Source organism: Neofelis nebulosa, chromosome 7, assembly GCF_028018385.1.
Source record: "Neofelis nebulosa isolate mNeoNeb1 chromosome 7, mNeoNeb1.pri, whole genome shotgun sequence".
NCBI lineage: Eukaryota > Metazoa > Chordata > Mammalia > Carnivora > Felidae > Neofelis > Neofelis nebulosa.
The window spans coordinates 109129502-109149689 of record NC_080788.1 but is presented as its reverse complement, the minus strand read 5'-3'; the positions used below and the strand labels follow the sequence as shown (position 1 = coordinate 109149689).

General features: G+C 43.4%; 1 protein-coding gene across 2 annotated transcripts in view; it reads right to left on the bottom strand.

The window, feature by feature from the left end:
• Positions 1 to 20188, bottom strand: part of PRKCH (protein kinase C eta) — a 232643-nt gene that overhangs the window by 58232 nt on the left and 154223 nt on the right. For both annotated transcript variants that reach the window (XM_058739248.1, XM_058739249.1), the window contains exon 10: positions 15094 to 15248. In XM_058739248.1, coding sequence (XP_058595231.1) covers positions 15094 to 15248 — 155 coding nt within the window. The remainder of the gene's footprint in view (positions 1 to 15093; positions 15249 to 20188) is intronic.

Genomic DNA, 20188 nt, shown 5'->3' with positions numbered 1-20188 from the left:
CTATATATTACTTTGAGTGTTGATTCCATATTTGTGTCCACCTGTCAAAATGCATCAAACTGTATAAGACTTAAGTATGGGGAAAGCAAAGTATGGGGAAAAGCAAACTGGAAAGATGACACCAATACCCAACACCAGAAACATGTGCTTTGATATATTTTTCCACGGAATGTTCAAAAAAGCGAGTATTGCTGAGCTGAACGGCTTCATGTGCACCCCTGTTTAATCCTAACAACTACCCTCAGATGTGCATTTCTAGGATCTTCATTTTATCAGTGATGAAGCTGAGGCATAGAGGGTTAAGTAACTTGCTCAAAATTCCACAGCGGGGAAGTTGCAAAGCAAAACTGGAAGCCAAGGCCTTGCAATCCTGGAAAAAAAAAAGTTGTAACAATGTGCATGCCTTTTGACTCAGCAGTATCTCCAAGGAATGTGGTTCCAGGGAAAGAACTGAAGACCGATCCAAGAGATGTGTACAAGACTATAAACACATCATTTATTGGAATGCCTGGGTGGCTGACTCTTGATTTAGGGTTAGGTTGTGATTTCGCGTTTGTGAGTTCGAGTCCCATGCTGGGCTGGGCTGCACTCATGGCATGGAGCCTGCTTGGAATTCTCTCTCTCTGCTCCTTCCCCACTCGTGCTGACTTGCGTGCTCTCTCTCTCTCTCTCTCTTAAAATGAATAAATTAATTTAAAAAAACCCCATGATTATTAATAATACTGAATCAAGTTAAATGGAGTGTAAATTAAGTAGGCCCATGTGATAAACCACCTACATCACTTCAGTCACATCATATTAGCTTGAAAGAGAATGTAGACAACTTTCACGGTAGGGGAAAATGGTTATGGTATATTAATAAATATAATCAGGTTGAAAATGTTTACATGGTATGACTTCAACTTTGTTTCTTTTTTTTAAAAAAATACATTTAAAACCTTTAAGAAAACATGTCAAAAGACATATTTCAGTAGTAGGAATATAGGTTATTCATATTTATCTTTTTTATTTTCAGCAGTTACTATGTGTTACTTCTATAATTAGAAAGGCAAGAATAAATTTTATTTTAAAAATTTAAAACACGGGGAAAAATCATTGCTCTCATTGATGAGTATATACCCCCATGAAGATGATGTGTGTGTGTGTGTGTGTGTGTGTGTGTGTGTGTGTTTATGAGAGGAAGAGTTTGGTAGAGCCTAGTTTGAAGATAGCCCCTTAATAACTTCAGGGTGTTAGCATTATTCAATAACTTACACCTAACTGTAAAAAAGTGACATCACCAGGCTTTCTCCCTCAGTCATTATGTGCAAAATATATATGGTTGGCTTAAAAAACTTAAAGTCAATGTCCAATTTATAAAAAGACCTTGAAAAAGTTATTACCTTTGCTTTTAGCAGGAAGGCATAAAAATTGAGATCAATAAACACTGAAGTCCTCTGAATAAAGCAGACAGATCTAATGTAACTCTGAGAGAGATTAGCACCACCTTAAGCAAAAAGGTATACAACTAGGAGCACCTGGGTGGCTCAATCCGACTTCAGCTCAGGTCATGATCTCGCGGTCTGTGGGTTTGAGCCCCACATCGGCCTCTGTGCTGACAGCTCAGAGCCTGGAGCCTGCTTTGGATTCTGTGTCTCCCTCTCTCTCTGACCCCCACCTCTCAAAAATGAATAAACATTAAAAACAATTAAAAAAGTATACAACTTGAATGTGTCACAAGTGCTGTGGCTCCATGCCATCAAGTGTAGAGCCGTGGTTGAAGAATCATGGCAGAGACCAGCACTGTTTTTCCAACTTGTCTACTGCATGGCTCCTTTTTCAAGAACATGTGAAGAAACACAAAGTCTTTTCCTATGCAATAACTTTCATTTGAGAATTACAATTGCAAGGAAGAATTGTGTCCTTATAACCAGTGAAAGAATTATTTATATTATTAACCAAAATGAAAATCCAAATTTAAACATTCTTCAAGAATTAGAATTATCATTTGAAAACTTCTAGTATGGATGCTCAACTGTTCTTTTAAGTAGAGCAATTTCTCAGAAGGCTTTCATTTATGAAAAAGCATGACCTTGAATTCTGAGCAAATCATGGGTTTAGATTAGTGTAATGCTGGTCACAGACAATGGGTTAGACAGGCATGCTCCCTGCCTTCATGAAGTGGCCCGTACGAAGAGACACACAGGCCAGAAAAAGTGTGAGGGGAAGGGTATTACAGGATGTCACAGGAGCAGACAGGATAGGCAACGAACCTAGCTCATGGGTTAGGGGGCAGGGAGTCTAGAAAAGTCTCCCAGTGGAGGTGACATCTAGCTGAGACTGCACAGGTTAGCAGGAGTTAGCCTGGCAGAGAGAACACAAAGCATCCCATGCACTGTTGGTTGAGGAAACTTGGCATCTTCGTGGATTCAAACCTGAGGTAGGATTGTAGAGTTCCCCCGCATACTATGTGACCCTGAACAAGTTATTTTACTCCCAGAGCCTCAAGTTTCCTTATGTGTAAAGTAGGGATAGTACCATTTACCTTGGAGAGATGTCCCAAGAAGCTGAAATTAACTAAGTAGGACTCCTTACAGAGACATTTATCCTTAGAGATATATGCTAAGTACATGTGGCCATTATTCTGTATCGCAGAAACTCCAGCCCACTATTCTCTTTGCCACTCCTTCACTTTATAGAGCATGCTCCCCTCCCAAAAGCTTTGTCAGCTTGCCATTCCTTCTGCCCAGAATGTTCTTCCCCCAGATATTCACATAGACCTTGCTCCCTCATGTCCTTAGGTCTCTGCTCATCTGCTTAAATGTCCCACCCTCCCTGAACTTGATCTTCCCCTTACACAGCTTTTTGCTCCATAGAATTCATCGCTCCAACATGCCATATATCCACTTTTTGTTTATCTGACTACCTGTGCTAGAATTTAAGTTCCTTGAGGGTACAGGGTTTTGTCTCATTTGTTTCCAGAGCTTAGCACAGTGCCTGGCACACAGTACGTTCTTCACACATATGTGTTAAAGAAATGAATAAATACGCCAAGTTTGAGGGGATGCCTTTCTTTAGTCTTCTTTAACTCTCTTGGGACCTGACATAAAGCTTTGCATTAAGCAGGCATTTCATAAGCATTTGCTGAACTGTACAACTGAACCACTTTTTACAAATGTTCATCTGATACCTAAAGACCAACTGACTGTATTTTTATGGCTTAGCAAATAAATCCAAGATTGTGTTTAATTACAGTGAAGCAGTAAGCTGCTTGCTCTATCAAACTGGTGGGGAGAAGAACAAAACTGGTGGTTTGATTTCATCAGTGAGTGGAATCAATTAACACATTTATCAACTAGTTCCAAATAACCACAGCTCTTGCTGATACAAAAGGTCAAATGCTGATGAGGTATGCCAGGATCAGTACCCTGATTGAATAAGGACAGAAAGTAAAGTACAGAAACAAAATGTTTCAGGGCTGAAATTTCTTTCAGCCATTAATCTGGGTCCTTTGAGAAACCACACGGACTAAACTGTCAGGATATGCACCGCATATGGTCCAAAAAAGTTCTGGAACCTCCCCTCAAATGAAAAACCAAAAATCTGCTTCAGTACTGGAAAAGTTAAGTCCCAAATGAGTTCAATTGCTCCCTCCATACATTACAGAGTTAAAATTTAAACAAAATGCAAAAGTAGAGTGTTCAAATTTTACAATCTGTACCATATGCTCCAGGGTTTCATAAGGAAACTATCTTAAAGATTTACGATTAGTATGTGGTAAGTATAGTAACTATATACAATTTCAAAATATTGTTAAAATGCAAAGAAAATAATTTCGTTTGAAAAGAAAACACAATCAAATTTAGTTTACAATCAAATTTAGTTTACTATAAAAAGATTGGTCTTCAGAAGGTTGATATTTACAAACTAAAACTCCAATTTCTGTAAAGAATTCCCCATTCCCGAGGAAGCATCTTGAGGATAACTTCAGTTCAAGCCCATGCGACAAAGAAAATCCAAATCAGCTGATAACATGTATGCAAAGTATAACCTTTTTTTAAAAAAGTTTATTTATTTATTTAGAGACACAGTGGGGTAGGGGCAGAGAGGGAGAGACAGACAGACAGACAGAACCCCAAGCAGGCTCCACACTGACAACCCCTGATGCAGGGCTCCAACTCATAAACCCTAAGATCATGACCTGAGCTGAAATCAAGAGTCAGAGGCTTGACTGAGCCACTGGGTACCCCAAAGAATAACCTCTTATATTGACATGGCATGTTTCAAAGAACTTTCACATTTCACTTTCACCTGATTTGAGCTTCAACAATACCCTGCAGAGAAGCCACATCAATGTACAGATGGGCAAACAATCTCAGAGCATTCTGAAACCTGCCCACACCCCCAGAACCAGCATGAAGCAGGGCTGGGTCCAACACCAAGACCTTCTGAAAACCACGCCCAGGATTCTTTCAGTTGAAAGAATATGTAAGTGATCTACTATTCTTTTATAGCATTGTAATTTAAATGGATTTGCACTTTGGGGGACACTCTAAATGATGGAATATACCAAAAAAAAAAGGTTTTTTTAAGCCCTAGAGCCAAATTTAGGCACATTTCTAATGGGGTCCAGTTTCATAGGGTTCTGTCCTTGGCTCACAGTTCTACTTAAGACACTCTTGTCCGGTGATCTCGTCCAGTCCCCATGCTCTGAACTGATAGCTATGTCCTGATGACTTCTAAATATGTGTTCCAGTCTATCTGTTTCACTGAGCTTCAGACTCATATCCACCTTCCCATTGCACATCTCCACTGGAATGTGTCTCAGGTGCCTGACATACTATGTTTCTACATCTCGTCATCTTCCTCTTCTGTCTAGAAGGCTTCCTGGGCTCATTAGCTGGGCTCCCAGCTAATGGTACCATCGTCTATCCAATCTTCTAACTAAACACCTAGGAATGACTCCACGTTGCTCCCTCATCCCCTGGACCCACCCAGTCACTAAGTCCTGTCCGTTGTACATCTCTTAAACTTATGCCCTTCTCCTCAGCCCAACTAGCATCTTAGTCCAGGTCCTCATTATCTTCCTACCTGGAACACTGCAATGGTCACAAATTGAACCTCCCCTGCTACCTACATGTATGTGTCTGCATGCTCCCTCCCACACATAAATATGAAATATAAATCCACTCATGTCATGCAAGCTGCTGGAAATTCTTCAAAAACTCTTCTTCACCTGCTACAGAAAAACCAAATTCCCTGGCATGGAATTTGTATCTGACACTGTGAGTTTCCTATCAAATAACTATCTTGCCCCTCTCTCCTTAGTAAGAAAACCCTGATTTGTCGCTAGAACATGGCTGCATAATAACTTCCTAGCCTTCACTACAGCTAAGTGCAGTCAAGGGACCAAGTTCTGGCAATTTCCACGGTAAGTATTGTGTGGAATTTCAGGCTCCCTAAAGGGAACTAACTCAGCTGGGAGAAGTACCCTTTGCCCATCTGGAATACAGAGATGATTCCTGAAGCTTTAGCAAACATATTAGACCACAGAGTGGCCCTGAAGATGGCTGAACAAAAAAGATAGAAATCTGAGTCCCAAATGACTTCATGGAGCTTCATGAGCTGGACTGCCCGCTTCCAGACTTTTTACAGGAGAGAGAAATACATTTCTATCTGGCTTAAGCCACCATCATATTCCATTTCCTATTACAGGCAATGGTCCCAAATCCTAAGTGATAGAGAATTCAAACATCTCAAGAATGTTAAGCCTTTCATAGCTTCATTTCTGCCAAACCCTCTAGCCTTATCTTCCACCATAGCTCAAACTGTAAGTTCCAAAATTCTTGTAGTTTTCCACTCTACACACACACTCACCAGGAGCTTTCATACTTCTCAACTTTTGCTCAAGCTTGCCCCCTACCTAAACACCCTCCTTATTTTTGTTCAGGTTTTAACTTTTCATCACTTCCTACAGAAAGTCTGTCTAAACCTCCATGTTAGGCTAAGTGGCCATTCTCTTTGCTCCCATAATATGCTGGGAATACTCCAATTTTGGAATCCATCTGCCATTATGTATTTATGGGCCATCTCTCCCAACCCACAGATAGAGCCTCAAAGGGCAGACACCACATCTATTCATTTTGTATTTATATCTCCTAATAAAAGTAAGAGCTCAGGAAATATATTCTGAGGTCAACTGCATTTTCCTCACTAAAATAGAGTGAACAGTATCGAATGCCTCCAAATGTCCTGATTAGCTCTCCGTGTCAGTAGTAAGTTAAAGATTGAAACAAAATGGTAATTTTTTCCCCCTGAGATGGAAAATAAATTACAGGTGAGCCATCTTAAGAAAACACCCATTCTGAGAAACAATCTACTGTTTGGATGTTTCAGACCTGAATTTCCTCATGTATAAAAGAGAACTTGGCACTAGGCAATCTTGGAGGCCTCATCTGGCTCCAATATTTTTGTAATTCCATTGTTGAACATAAACACATAGAACCGGACACAAGGAGCCCACTGTGAATGGATAGCTCCTCCAGCAATTGGCAGCATGACCAGACTTACCTAACTTTTAAATAAATTACTTACAAAGAGTGTCTAATAAAATCGTGAAGTCATCAGATGACAGTGAATGCTCTAGGATAATGAAATGCCTATTGTGGGAGAATATGCCTCCTAGACTCCAAACACACTGGCCACCTATAGAGCCCTTGAACTTGCTATGCTTCTTCCTGATGTCGGGAACTTGCATTTGCTGTTCCTTCTGTTTTAAATGGTATTTCCATCCCTCTTCACTGGTCACCTCAGCTCAAGAGTAACTTCCTTAGAAAACTCTTCTGTCTCTCCCTGACCAGCCTGAATCACTGTATTAAAAGTTCTCACTCATAGGGGCGCCTGGGTGGCTCAGTCGGTTGAGCCTCCGACTTCGGCTCAGGTCACGATCTCACAGTTCGTGAGTTCGAGCCCCGCGTCAGGCTCTGGGCTGATGGCTCAGAGCCTGGAGCCTGCTTCCGATTCTGTGTCTCCCTCTCTCTCTGACCCTCCCCCATTCATGCTCTGTCTCTCTCTGTCTCAAAAAAATAAATAAAAAAACATTAAAAAAAATTTTTTTAAAAGTTCTCACTCATTGCAGTGCATTCCTGTTCTTCGTGGTACTGGTCACAGTTGTGATTTTCTACTAGTATGGCCATCTGATTGATGTCTTTCTCCCTCACTATACCATACTCTCCATAAGGGAATATTTTGTTTTTGCTCATTATTATGCTTGTATCCTTGGCAGAAAGTTGATGCTCAATAAACACCTGCTAAATATCTCCAAAGGCTGTGTGAGGGAGGAGAAAAGTAGACAAGTTTCATTGGGGGGGAATGTCCAACTATTCTAATAAGCTGGAAATCCTTTGAGCTCTCCATCACATCTTTGAAAGGGGACCGTGAAGTCACTTTCTGGTGACTGTGGAAGGCACTGAATGAGGCCTCCATTTGACAGAGCAATCATGACAAGCTAAGAGAAGAGGCAGGAATGTGACTACATAATTTGGAGTTTTAGTAACAATTCTAAGAAGGGTTCATAGTCAAAATCTGTATTGAGAGTCCCATGGTTGGCACATCCTGAAGAAACAAGGACTCTCATGAAAATGACAAATGACAAAATGACAGATCAAGAAAGGCTAGACCTACTTCTCGGAGGAGAAGGAATGATGTTATCCAATGACAAAGGGAACACAGAGCTTCTAAATTTGGTTTTCATCTTTATCTAAAGAGAAGTTTTTTCTCACTAGAATGAGTACAATAAATATAAATATGGAAATGAATTCCAATACAGGTGAGGTAACAGTAAGGGCCCAAAATTCCAGACTCAAATGAAAGACATTTGAGGACCTTGAAATTCTGTCAATAAGAAACACTTAGGAGTGAGAAGGTCCGGGAGATGGGAATCTAACAAATGTTACAAGATTTTCAAGAGGGGGGAAGAGGTAGATATCAGAGAACAATGACTCAAGCAGGTGACCTTCATTACTGACCCAAAAACAAATTGATTTGGAAACAGATTAACTGTGAATTCTTAGACATAGAAGCAATGCTCACAGTGGAGGGCTCCCCAAGCAAAACTATGCTTAGCTAATTTCAAATCACACAGGTATGTGAAGTCAGCAAGGTACCTGACAGTCCCGTATGACATCCTTGAGAAACAAGAGTCAGATGCTATTAGAGACTGATATTCACCCAGAACTGTTTTCAAAGACTAGCTGAACAGACCTTATCTTGGAGAGAGATTGTTAATCTTCCCAAATTCTGAATTTTAAAAAAAGTCAAATTAGGTAGAGACTGTTCTCTCGATTTGAGGAGAAATCAAAGTTGATTTTCTTGAAAAGTTAATGTGCTACATGTTAAAAGACATTATTTCAGGTCTGGCAGTCAGCCTCTGTGGGTCAGTTCCACACCTGGACAATGGGACAGGACAGCAAATTTCCATGGTAAGCACTTGGGGCATTAGGAGTAAACACTGATTACCAGGCACACAGCAAGCCAAGAACTGCATAGGGTACAGGGTGGTCTGACTCATGGCTTCACAGTGTGTATTAAAATGCACTGTTGGGGCGCCTGGGTGGCGCAGTCGGTTAAGCGTCCGACTTCAGCCAGGTCACGATCTCGCGGTCCGTGAGTTCGAGCCCCGCTTCAGGCTCTGGGCTGATGGCTCGGAGCCTGGAGCCTGTTTCCGATTCTGTGTCTCCCTCTCTCTCTGCCCCTCTCCCGTTCATGCTCTGTCTCTCTCTGTCCCCCCCCCCCCCAAAATAAATAAATAAATAAAATAAAATAAAATAAAATGCACTGTGTTCAGGTGTTAAGACAGTAAGGAGGAATCAAAAGTTAAATTGTGCCCTTCCATAAAGGTTTCTCACTAAACATATTTTAGATACATCCTATGCTTTGTCAAAAACAGCAACTCCAATGTGTGCTGGCTGGCTTTAAGAGTTTGGGGTTGAAATGTCAAGGGCGCCTGAGTTTCCCTTTAAAATAGGTTATGAAACATGATTGAAAATGGGGCTTGTAATGCGGGAGGGCAGGTAAATGGGATGCGTGCCCTTTTGTCTTCCTAACTTTTCTGTAGGACTTGACTCTGAAAAAAAGTCAATGGCCTTGTAAATTATTCATGAGCTCTATCTGGGCTCCCAATCAGCCAACAAGCCCAGCACAAAGGAATGAATAGTCTTTTTTTCCCCTTAGCAAAGTGGCTCATTGACTGCTTACTTCCCAGCCCTTTCTTCTTGGTCTCTGGGCCGCGGCAGCCCCAAACCTTCTAACCAAAGGCGAAGGCACAACTCCTGTTCTTGCCGTATCTCCAGGGAACTGGACTTCTGTTCCTCCAAGAAATGCAAGTGAACACGTCTGAAAATCAGGGTCAAGCGGAAAAGCACAGAAATGTAACTGGCCTTTCTCCTCTCACACAAGGCACAGTTGGCTAAGAGACAGAAGAAAGTCAAGTCATAGGGAGCCTATGGTACTACCTTCCAAAGTCCTATTGGCAATGATTTGCAACACACTGAAAAATAAAAACCTTTCCTAACAATAAACAACAGCCCCTCTACAGGCATCTCTCAGAGATATTTACAGGTTCAGTTCCAGAATGAACTGTCTGAAATGAGTCAATACATTTTTTGGTTTCCCAGTGCATATAAAAGTTATGTTTACACTGTAACCTATTAAAATTGTGGGATAGCATTGTCTAAAAAACAATCTTAATTTTAAAATATGTTCTTGATGGAGTGACTGGGTGGCTCAGTCGGTTAAGTGTGCGACTCCTGATTTCGGTTCAGGTCATGATCTCATGGTTTTGTGAGTTCCAGCCCTGCGCTGGGTTCTGCACCGACTGCAGGGAACCTGCTTGGGATTCTCCCTCTCTCTCTCTCTGCCCCTCCCCGTTCCCACTCTCTCTCTTTCAAAATAGATAAATAAATTTTAAAAAATAAAATAACATAAAAGTATGATATGTTTAAAAAATACCTTATTGCTAAAAAATGCTAACCATCATCTGAGCTTTGAGGAAGTTGTAATGTTTTGCTGGTGGACAGTCTCACCTCCATGTTGATGGCTGTTGACTCATCAGAGTAGTGGTTGCTGATGGCTTAGGTGGCTGTGAAAATTTCTTAAAATAAGGTAACAATGGAATTTGCCACGTTGATTAATTTTTTTTTCATGAACAATTTCTCCGTCGCATGTGATGCTATTTGATAGCATTTTACCCACAACACGGCTTCTTCCAAAATTGGAGTCAAACTTGTCAAACCCTACCACTGCTGTATCAACTAAGTTTATATTATATTCTAAATGCTTTGTTGTCATTTCAATAATCTTCACAGCATCTTCACCAGGAGTAGATTCCATCTCAAAAAACCACTTTGTTTGCTCAGCCATAATAAACAACTCCTCATCCATCCAAGTTTTATTACCAGATTGCAGCAATTCAGTCCCCTCTTCAGGGTCCACTTCTAATTTTAGTTCTCATGCTATTTCCACCACATCTGCAGTGACTTCCTCTATGAAGTCTCCAAGCCTCGAAGTCATCCATGAGGGTTGGAATCCACTCCTTCCAAACTCCTGTTCATGTTGATATTTTGACCTCTTCCCATGAATCAAGAATGTTCTTAATTGCATCTAGAATGGTGAATCCTTTCCAGAAGGTTTCCAATTTACTTTGCCCAGATCCATTAGAAGAATCACTAGCCATAGCAGCTATGGCCTTATGGAATGTATTTTTTAATAATAAGAATTGAAAGTCAAAATGACCTTGATCCATGGGCTACAGAACGGATGCCGTGTTATCAGACATGCAAACAACATTCATCTCCTCGTCCCTCTCCACCAGAGCTCCTGGGTGACCAGGTACATTGCCAGAGCAGTACTATTTTGAAAGGAACCTTTTTCTCTGAGCAGCAGGTCTCAAAAGTGGGTTTAAAATATTCAGTAAACCATGTTGTAAACAGATGTGCTGTCATCCAGGCTCTGTCATTCCATTTATAGAACACAGGCACGGTAGATTTAACATAATTCTTAAAGGTCTGAGGATTTTTGGAATAGTCGATGAGCACTGGCTTCAACTTAAAAGTCATCAGTTGCACTGGCTCCTAACAAAGCCTGTCTGTCCTTTGAGGCTTTGAGGCCAGGCATGCACTTCTCCTCTTTAGCAATGAAAGTCCTAGATAATATCTTTTTCCCATGTGAGGCTGTTTCATCTACATTGAAAATCTGTGCTCTCGTGTAGCCACCTTCATGAATTATCTTAACTAGAGCTTCTGGATAACTCACTACATCTTCCACATCAGCACTTGGGGCTTCACCTTGTACTTTGATGTCTATGGAGATGGCTTCTTTCCCTTAACCTCATGAACCACCCTCTGCTAGCTTCAAATTTCTCTTCTGCAGCTTCCTCGGCTCTGTCAGCCTTCACAGGATTGAAGAGAGTGAGGCCCTTGCTCTGGATCAGGCTTTGGCTTAAGGGAATGTTGTTGCTGTCTGATCTACCCAGACCACTCACATTTTCTCAGTATCGGCATTCAGGCTGTTTGGGTTACCATTCGTGTGTTCACTGGACTAGCACTTTTTATTTCCTTCAACAACTTTTCCTTTGAATTCACAAGTTGGCTGACTGGTGCAAGGGGCCTAGCTTTCACCCCATCTTGGCTTTCAACGTGCCTTCCTCAGTAAGCGTGATCATTTCTACCTTGTGATTTAAAGTGAGAGACATGTGACTCTTCTTTTCACTTGAACACCGAGAAGCCACAGTTAATCACTGGACTAACTTTAATATTGTTGTGTCTCAGGGAATAGGGAGGTCCGAGGAGAGAGATAGGGATGGTGGAGGGGTTGGTCAACGGAGCAGTCAGAAACACATACAATATTTGTGGATTAAGTTTGCCATCTCATATGGGTACAGTTCATGGAGTCCCCAAACAACTAGAATAGTAACATCAGTCACTGATCACCAAAACAGATACAATAATACGGAAAAAGTGTGAAATGTTCTGAGGGTTACCAAAATGTGACACAGAGACACAACATGAGCAAATGTTGTTCAAAAAAAGGCACCGGTAGGCTTGCTCCACACAGGGTTGCCACAAACCACACACACACATACATATATGATAAAACTGTGATATAGATAGATAATTATCCACTATATCCACAGTTATCTGTGGAGTAGAATAAAGCAAAAGCAAAGCACTATAAAACAAGGTATACCTGTATCTGGATAGGTCAGAGGCAGCATCCATGATATCATTTTGGCTCCCATAAAGGCCATCCTAGGACATGTATGATAAATGAGGCTGTCTCATGCACCCAAGTTTCTCCCTGTGCTCTCTGGATGGATCAAATTCATACCCTGTACGACCCAATTGTGCCCTTTACTGTGTGTGAATTCCAAGGACTTGGTTTTCAAAGGCTTATCCTTAAGACTCTGCTCTCAGGCCAGTAACCTGAATGGAATTAAATTATCCTGTGAAATAAATCCACAGGATAAAAATAGCTTTTGAATCTATCCTAATTAAATGTGTTCCCTTCAAAGTCAACCATATCAGTTGGAGCCTGCATATGGGATTCAAGTTGAAGAGTAAATTAAAATAAGTTCTCAAAACTGAACCACAGATGCCAAGAATTTAAATAAAACTTCTCAAGATGTGGGCCGATACAGCTTCACAGAAACGACATCAGGCTATAGTGTCCATCCTCCATAGGTGAAGACAAATGAAACAAGTAGACTGAGAGGCGGTCACATCCCACACAGGAGAGCAAGTCTGTTGGCCTCATGCCAGTGTGATGTGGTCCGCAAGTAAAGCCTCTAAGGGTTCGAGAAAATGAGTTTTGACAACCGTGCTATTCTCCACTGCTTCCATCTGAATGTTTGTGTCCCTGACCATCCTTCTCCCCACGCCGACCCAAATTCATACGCTGAAATCCTCACCCCCAAACGTGATGGTATTTGCGGGGCCTTTGAGAGGTGCTTAGGTCATGTGGGTGGAACCCTCATGAATGAGGTTAGTGCCTTTATAAAAGAGGCTCCAGGGAGTTCCCTTAACCCCTTTTGCCATGTGAGGACATAGAGAAAAGATAGCTATCACCAGACACTGAATCTGCTGCCACCTTGATCTTGGACCTCCAGCCTCCAGAACTGTGAGAAATGATTTTCTGTTGTTTAAAAGCCACCCAGCCTGCGGTATTTTGCGAAAGGAGCCCAGAAGAATGAAGACACATGCTCTGCTTCCTTTTCATGAATTAAAGTCGCCCTATCACCAGAAGGGGAATAAGAAGTCCCCTCTTTAGTGGTAGAGTGTTCAAGTCTCTCCTGAGGAGGCAGTGTGGCCCAGTGGCTAACGATATAATTTGAATTGTGGCTTTACTACCAGTTAACAGTGTGGTTGTTAAGCCTTTCTAAGACTCGGTTATTCACCTAAATAACACCAATAAGATTGTTATAATAATAGTGCTGGAAGGATGAGGGCAGAAATTCAGGTAAAGACTGACTGTCACAAATGCTCCATGTAGCTCTTGTTGCCATCATTGGTATTAGTCTTTGGATTTACCGAAGTCCCTGTCAAGTTGGGAAGTCGTAATTCTTAACAATTAAATGTGGGGAAGACTCTCTCTGGGATGAACAGAGAGCAGATGGATGGATAAGCCACAGAAAGGAGAACAAGAGCAGAGCTCGTGGCCCAGAGTCTGATGCTACCTACCATCAGGAAGATCTCTGAACTCCCTCCGCCACCAGCAACCCCCTCCAATCATGCACTGGGTGGAATTCTTCGACAGGAAAATTCCCATGCTGGAGGCTCCGGGGGAACAGAGAGCCTGATCAAGGAAGCTCAAAGCACAGGCCATCTACAGCAACCTGTGGCAGCTGCACAGCTGAAGAATGAGTGGAGATTCCTGATTCTGTTCAAGCGGAAGACTCCCACTGCTGGTATCCAGCCTGGCTCCAAGCTCTTTGCCCACTTCTCTGCCCCACAGCTGAGGCTGAGACAAGGGCCGCATCTAGTTGAGGCTTTAGGGCTCTGCCCTGAGAATTAACATTTCTGTATCTTGCCTGTCATACTTCCTTTGCTTTCTCTCTTCTTTCTGGCATCGTCAATCCGTCCTGATGAATTCTTTCCTAGCCTCACTCCTCTCTTCCTGTTTTGACTCTAAGATATTTAAGGATATTCAGTTTTTAAAGTTCTTTCACACTTGCGCAGTGATGTCAATACTGTTCTGAGCCCCCAAAAGGAACAGTGTTAGCAAGGCTAATAAATTGCCAGTTTAAATCAGGAAATTCTTTTACTTTGACATTCATGCTCCTAAGATAAAAATGATTTTTTCTCAAAAGGAAACAATTGCATCTCAAGAGAAAGAAGAGTTTATATGGCAACTAAGCTACAAAGTTGTGTAAAGAGGAGGAAAACACTGACCACAGGGAAAAAATTTAAAAATAAACATCGTCTAACACACTCACTGTTACATTTCCCATCTTACCCAATCTTGCGTCTGAACAAAGTTTCATCTCCTATCCCTTTGCATTTTGAGATCTAACAGTGGCAACGAGATTTTAAGCCCCAAGTATATTATCATCAGAAAATTGTGTGCCATGACACGGAGTCAACATTCAGGAGGGGCTACAAATGATAAATATCATCAAGCAGGACACTGCTCATCAACAGTTCACCTTTTGGTTGCTTGAGTGGCGAGCTGTAACCCCAATTATCACAGTAATTTTGGGCAACAGTCAGCCACACTCTTCAGTGTAGGTATGGATCCTTAAAATGGAATGGATTGCTTCCAACGTTAAAACAGAAAAAGAGAGCAACAATGTGTTCAGCACCTTGCAGGGGCTGGCTGTATGAATTCAGGAATAATCTCAGTGCAGCAGTTCAAGCCGATTTTATGAACACCACATGGGGGCAATTCTGGTTTGCAGGCAATATGTAACACTAGGTTATTTATTCTAAGGGACACATACCTTTGTAAATTTAATTCTAAAAAGATTTCAATTGATTAACAGGAAAAACAGAAGGGTGGATGAAGCCAGGAGGGCAAACAGCGGATGAATTAGGAGACAGGTTACCAGCGACCAAAACTCACCTGTAGATGATCCCTTTCTCGTGTAGGAACATGAGCGCCGAAATGATTTCTGCAGCATAGAAACGAGCTCGTGCTTCATCAAAACGACGAGACTTTTGAATGTGAAACATCAAGTCGCCCCCATTCACAAACTCCATCACGAAGAACAGGCGATCCTGGATACAAACACAAGAGAGGATCCAACGTGGTGTAACCATTAGCCTAGAATCTGGTCAGCATCATGTTACCTTGGGCGGGGGCGTGGGGAGAAGAGGTCGTCAAGTGGAGGTACTCAGTGGAATATCCTGATGGGGTCAGTGCAAAGCATGAGGGTGTTTGTGGGGGCCGGGGGGGGGGGGCACCTAACACCTGGATCTCCTTTAAGTAATTTCACACAGCCTTGATCTCTGCATTAAACAAAAAGTAGGAAAGTCTCAGGAGCCTTTGGTTCTAGTAGCAGCTCTGCACTTAAACGCCATGTAACCTTGAGTTTAATTTGTTTTGGACGTCGGACGTTAGCAAAGTGAGGATGAGGGCAGGATCCCTAGCCCAATCATGGGGTTTTAGAATGTGGAGGAGAGCAACATAAATGGAAAGGCACATGCCGCTCCTCTGGAACATGCAGGGTTAATTGCAGAATGCAAGGGACACCTACCGGGTCCTCACACTTGGGCAGGGAACACTCACAGAAAGAGGAAAACATTTTAGACAAGCCTGTCAAACAGCAGTCTAACGACAGCCTCAGAGTAGCCTCAATGTTAGAAATTCCATTCGGGCCATGAGGAAATTCCCGAGTTAGGAGTGGAAAGGTGCAGACTGGTGGGATGCTGGCTCCACTTGGAAGGAGCTCTCAACCTCACAGAGGAAAGGGCCCTCATGGTTCCCCATGCCAGTGCACTAAGTACTGAGCATGTGGTGTGAACACAGTGCCTTGATTAAGACTTTAATAAAAGGAACGTGAAGTCTCAATGAAAAAGCGATGTCTGTAAGACTGACAGTATCAAGTGCTTTGTTTCAGGAACCTCTGAGATCAGTGGATTTCCTTACTCCCTCCACTAACATCTACGAAGTCCCTGGGTCGCCAGGCACTGAATGAGGTGCTGGGGATCCAAGAGAGTAGAACAGGCATAATGTAGATACAACCTCTACCCATACAGAGTCTGGTAGGGAGACAGACACTGATTTAAAAAAATAAACAAGGAGTCATATAAACAAATAAAGTTACAAATTCTGGTAAATCCTGTGAAGGAAAAGGGGCGGAAGAGGAGACATCTGGTCATCTGCCTGGGGGTCAGTGGAGGAGTCTCTGAGAAAGTGACATGTAAGCAAAGGTCTACAGGATAATCCCGCAGGGCCAGCCATCATCGTTTTGGGGGCAGGGGGGGGGGTGGACATCATTTTGTAGGAAATTGGTTTGTGCCAATTCACAAAGGATGTGTACTGACAGCTCATCTTTCCTTGTGGTTTTCAGTGCCCCAGCTTTGTTCACAATGTTACCCCGCATCCACAGCTAAGCAGTGGACATAGTTGTGAGAGTTGTAGCTCACACTCCCAAGTCACCACTGGTTTCATCGGGCCTTCCAGATCAGAAAACAGGACTCATGACCTCTTAGTGCTGATTTTAAGTAAGACCTTAATTCAGAGAAAAAAAAATCCCCTGGGTCTATGAAACTTCTGTTAATGAGAAGTATGAATTTAAGAGTGAAGGTGGGGGGAGGTGGGGCGTCTTAGGTGAGCATCCAACTCTTGATTTCGCCTCAGGTCAGGATCTCATGGTTATGGTTTTGAGCCCCACATCAGGCTCTGTGCTGACAGTGTGGAACCTGCTTGGGATTCTCTCTCCTCTGGTCTGTGTGCCTCCGTAGCTTGCAGGCTCGCTCATGCTCTAAATACATATATACATAAACAAACACACAAACAAACAAATATTAAAAAAAAAAAAGAGTGCATAAGGAACGACAAGGTTCACACACACAAAAACAAAACCAAACAATAACAAAACAACTCTTGAGGTTGGCCAGTGTAAGTCAATTGAAAGCTAAATACAGTGGGCCATCTGACTGAGCTAGTGGCCTTCATTTGAGTGTGACTGACAAATGGAGTGGCAGATGGGGTTAGGACAAGCTTTGATGAGCAATGGTGTTCTTTATTTTCCACATGGGAAAGACCCGAGAGCAGGGTAGCAGTGGAGTGGGATGGAGGCTAAGTACGCGATGGAGATACGTCCAAGAGCTGCATCCGCACAGGCCACTGTAATGACAATGCTGTGTCCATTTTGAAGGGGTGGCCAAGGGGGACACGATGAAGACTCAAGTGGTAAAGCCACCCAAACCACCCCTCGACAAGTAGGTAAGTCTTACACATTTTCGTTAACCAGCCTGTTCACCTTCTTCATGGCTGTGACTGGCAGTCACATGAATTCCAAGAGCTCGAAATACCTGATTACTGGAATTGGGTCAGTAGGTAAGGGACCATTCCTTAGGCTGCTGAAAGTCAGTGTAGTTGGCAAGAGTTCCTAAGGCAGTAGGCATCAAAACGATGAGGGTATTGTAAGGGCAATTTCATCCATTTCTAGTTCCCCCCAATCGTTCTCATATTCTCAAGTCTGAAAAGCCAGAGCAGGGGCTGAGTTCCAAATCTGGGGGAGGAAATACTGCCTTTTGTCTCTTTCATCTGTTCCTCAGCCCAGCCCTGGAGGTGGGTTCTCAGAAAAAGTAGGAGGGTCAAGGGGTCACACCCGCCTGTGATTTGCAACAAGGTCATAAGCCTCAGGAATGCGAAAACAGGGGTTTCTTTTCATTTAGACTTTCATTTTCTTAATGCTTATCTATTTTTAGCATGAGTGGGGGAGTCACAGAGGAAGACACAGAATCCGAAGCAGGTTCCAGGCTCTGAGCTGTCAGTACAGAGCCTGACATGGGGCTTGAACCCACAAATGTGAGAGCGTGACCTGAGCCAAAGTCAAACGCCATCCCGGCGCCCCTCAGAGTTTCACTTCTAACTTCCTATATGGCACCACCTAGAACAACTCTCATCCCTGAGGCTACTTACAGCTCTCGAAGCAAGCAGGAAGGGGAAACAAGCCAGCCAGATATAATGACAATTTACCAAAAGTAATGGTCCATCCTATCAAAGACCTAAAATAATATCACAAGGTAGGAAAATAAAAATGTGTTCATCAACTCACAGAATGCCTTTGCTGAGAGGAGCCCCTCTGTTTACACGCATATCTCTTCACCCTAATAATGGCCTTTCTGACACCTAAAGTCACCGGGCCATCGAGCTTGTTGGAACAACATCCAAATGAGATACAATCAGCCCTGGTTTGGGTCCCAGGGCTCCATGGGAGTAAGGGTCTGAGTTCTGGTATGCAGGCTTTATGGTACCTAATAAGGCTTTCAGAGATCTTTTACACTGTTAAGGTTCTCAACCAGAAGGAATGTTTACTGAGCACACGCAATACCAGGTCCTGGGGAGAGACAAAGTATTGTAAAATGAACGCGACCCCACACCTGCTCTCCACAAGTTCAGAGAAGTGTGGATAGAGCACATCACCCCAGTGTACTCAGAGCGGTGGAGGCACACAGAGGCTGTCGTGGGAACAGATCAGGGCACCTGAGCAGCCTGGAGGCTGGGGTGGGACATGGGGAAAGCTTCCAAGAGGAGCTAATTCCCCAGCCTTGAAGGAGGAGGAAGCAGGAGTCAGGCTGGAGTGGGGAGGCATCAAGGTATACAAACAGCTGAACTGTCAGGTATGAGGCAGGGTACAATGGCTGCAAAGGGAGACCGTCCCTAAGTGCTGAAGCTTCTGAGTGTGGGGCATCACTGGAATATGCTGCTTTCATAATCAAGTGTTGACAGAAGAAGCAAAAGGCTACGGGGTGCCTAGGTGGCTCAGTCGGTTAAGTGTCCGACTCTTGATTTCGGCTCAGGCCCTGATCTTGCAGTTTGTGAGCTCGAGCCCCGCATCGGGCTCTGCGCTGACAGTGCAAAGCCTGCTTGGGATTCTCTCTCTCTCCTTCTCTCTCTCTCTGTCCCCAGCCCCCCTTGGGCTCTCTTTCTCTCTCAAAATAAATAAACTCAAAAATTTTTTAAAAAAGCAAAAGGCTAGTTAGGGTACTTCCTTTCACCCCATCCTCAGGCCACCGACAGCTGAGAAGTTCAGGACTATAGTCCTGTTCAGAGCGAGGCTCACTCACCTATTGGTCTCTACAATTATAAGCCCAGCGTCTGGGCTAAACCAGGTGGCGGCTATGGTGCTTGGCTGGAAAAAGACTCCGCGAGCAGAACCCGCCACACATACTAACACATCAGCTACAAACGCAAATCAGCCTTGCTAAATGTTCCTGCCCTGGAATGAGTTCCACCAGCCCGAGGGAAACTTTTCACACTTAGCGCGTGCCCTTTACAAATCAGAGTCATGGACGTGACGTTGTGACAGGAGGCAGGAGATCGCCTCTTGCCTACGACTCCACTCGCAGTCTGCGCTGTTGAAGAACTAGTCTCCCTCACCACCCGACAGGCACGAAGTTACGCTTTACAAACGCAGCTGTGAAGCAAGTAGAGGAAACATCTGCCGGGCCCCCCGAGTTTAGGGAGGCAGGGCATAATAGATTCAGGTTGCCTGTGAGTCACTTCTGGGGCAGGGAGCAGTTTCCAAATCCCACCTACGGCAGTGAGTACAAAAACAACTGTTTCTGTGTTTCAGCCTGTGTAGACAGCCATTCCAGCTTTTCTAAAGTCCAGTCTCCTAGAAACCGAGTCCTGGACACCTGCACAGCTTTCCCCGAGGACTCTGGCTCCTCTCAGGTAAATTTTGCTCTGATCTGCAAGGTAAGAAACCCAAGGTCCCTGAGACTGGAGACCGGTGTAACCTCAGTTCTAAAGCCAAGTGGCCCAGCCCTTTGTCCCTTACTCCTCTTTTGTCCCCCATTCAACCAACCACAAATGCAAGTCATTAACACGGGTGAGGAACACCTGGGGGAATAAAAACAACACAGAAATCCCTTTGTCCCACGCCTCCCTTCGGATTAGGAGGCCAAGGAGCTGGTGCCTGGTTAATAACAGAATTCCTGTCATCACCTGCCTGCCTCCATTAACCCGCTGCAGCCTGGCC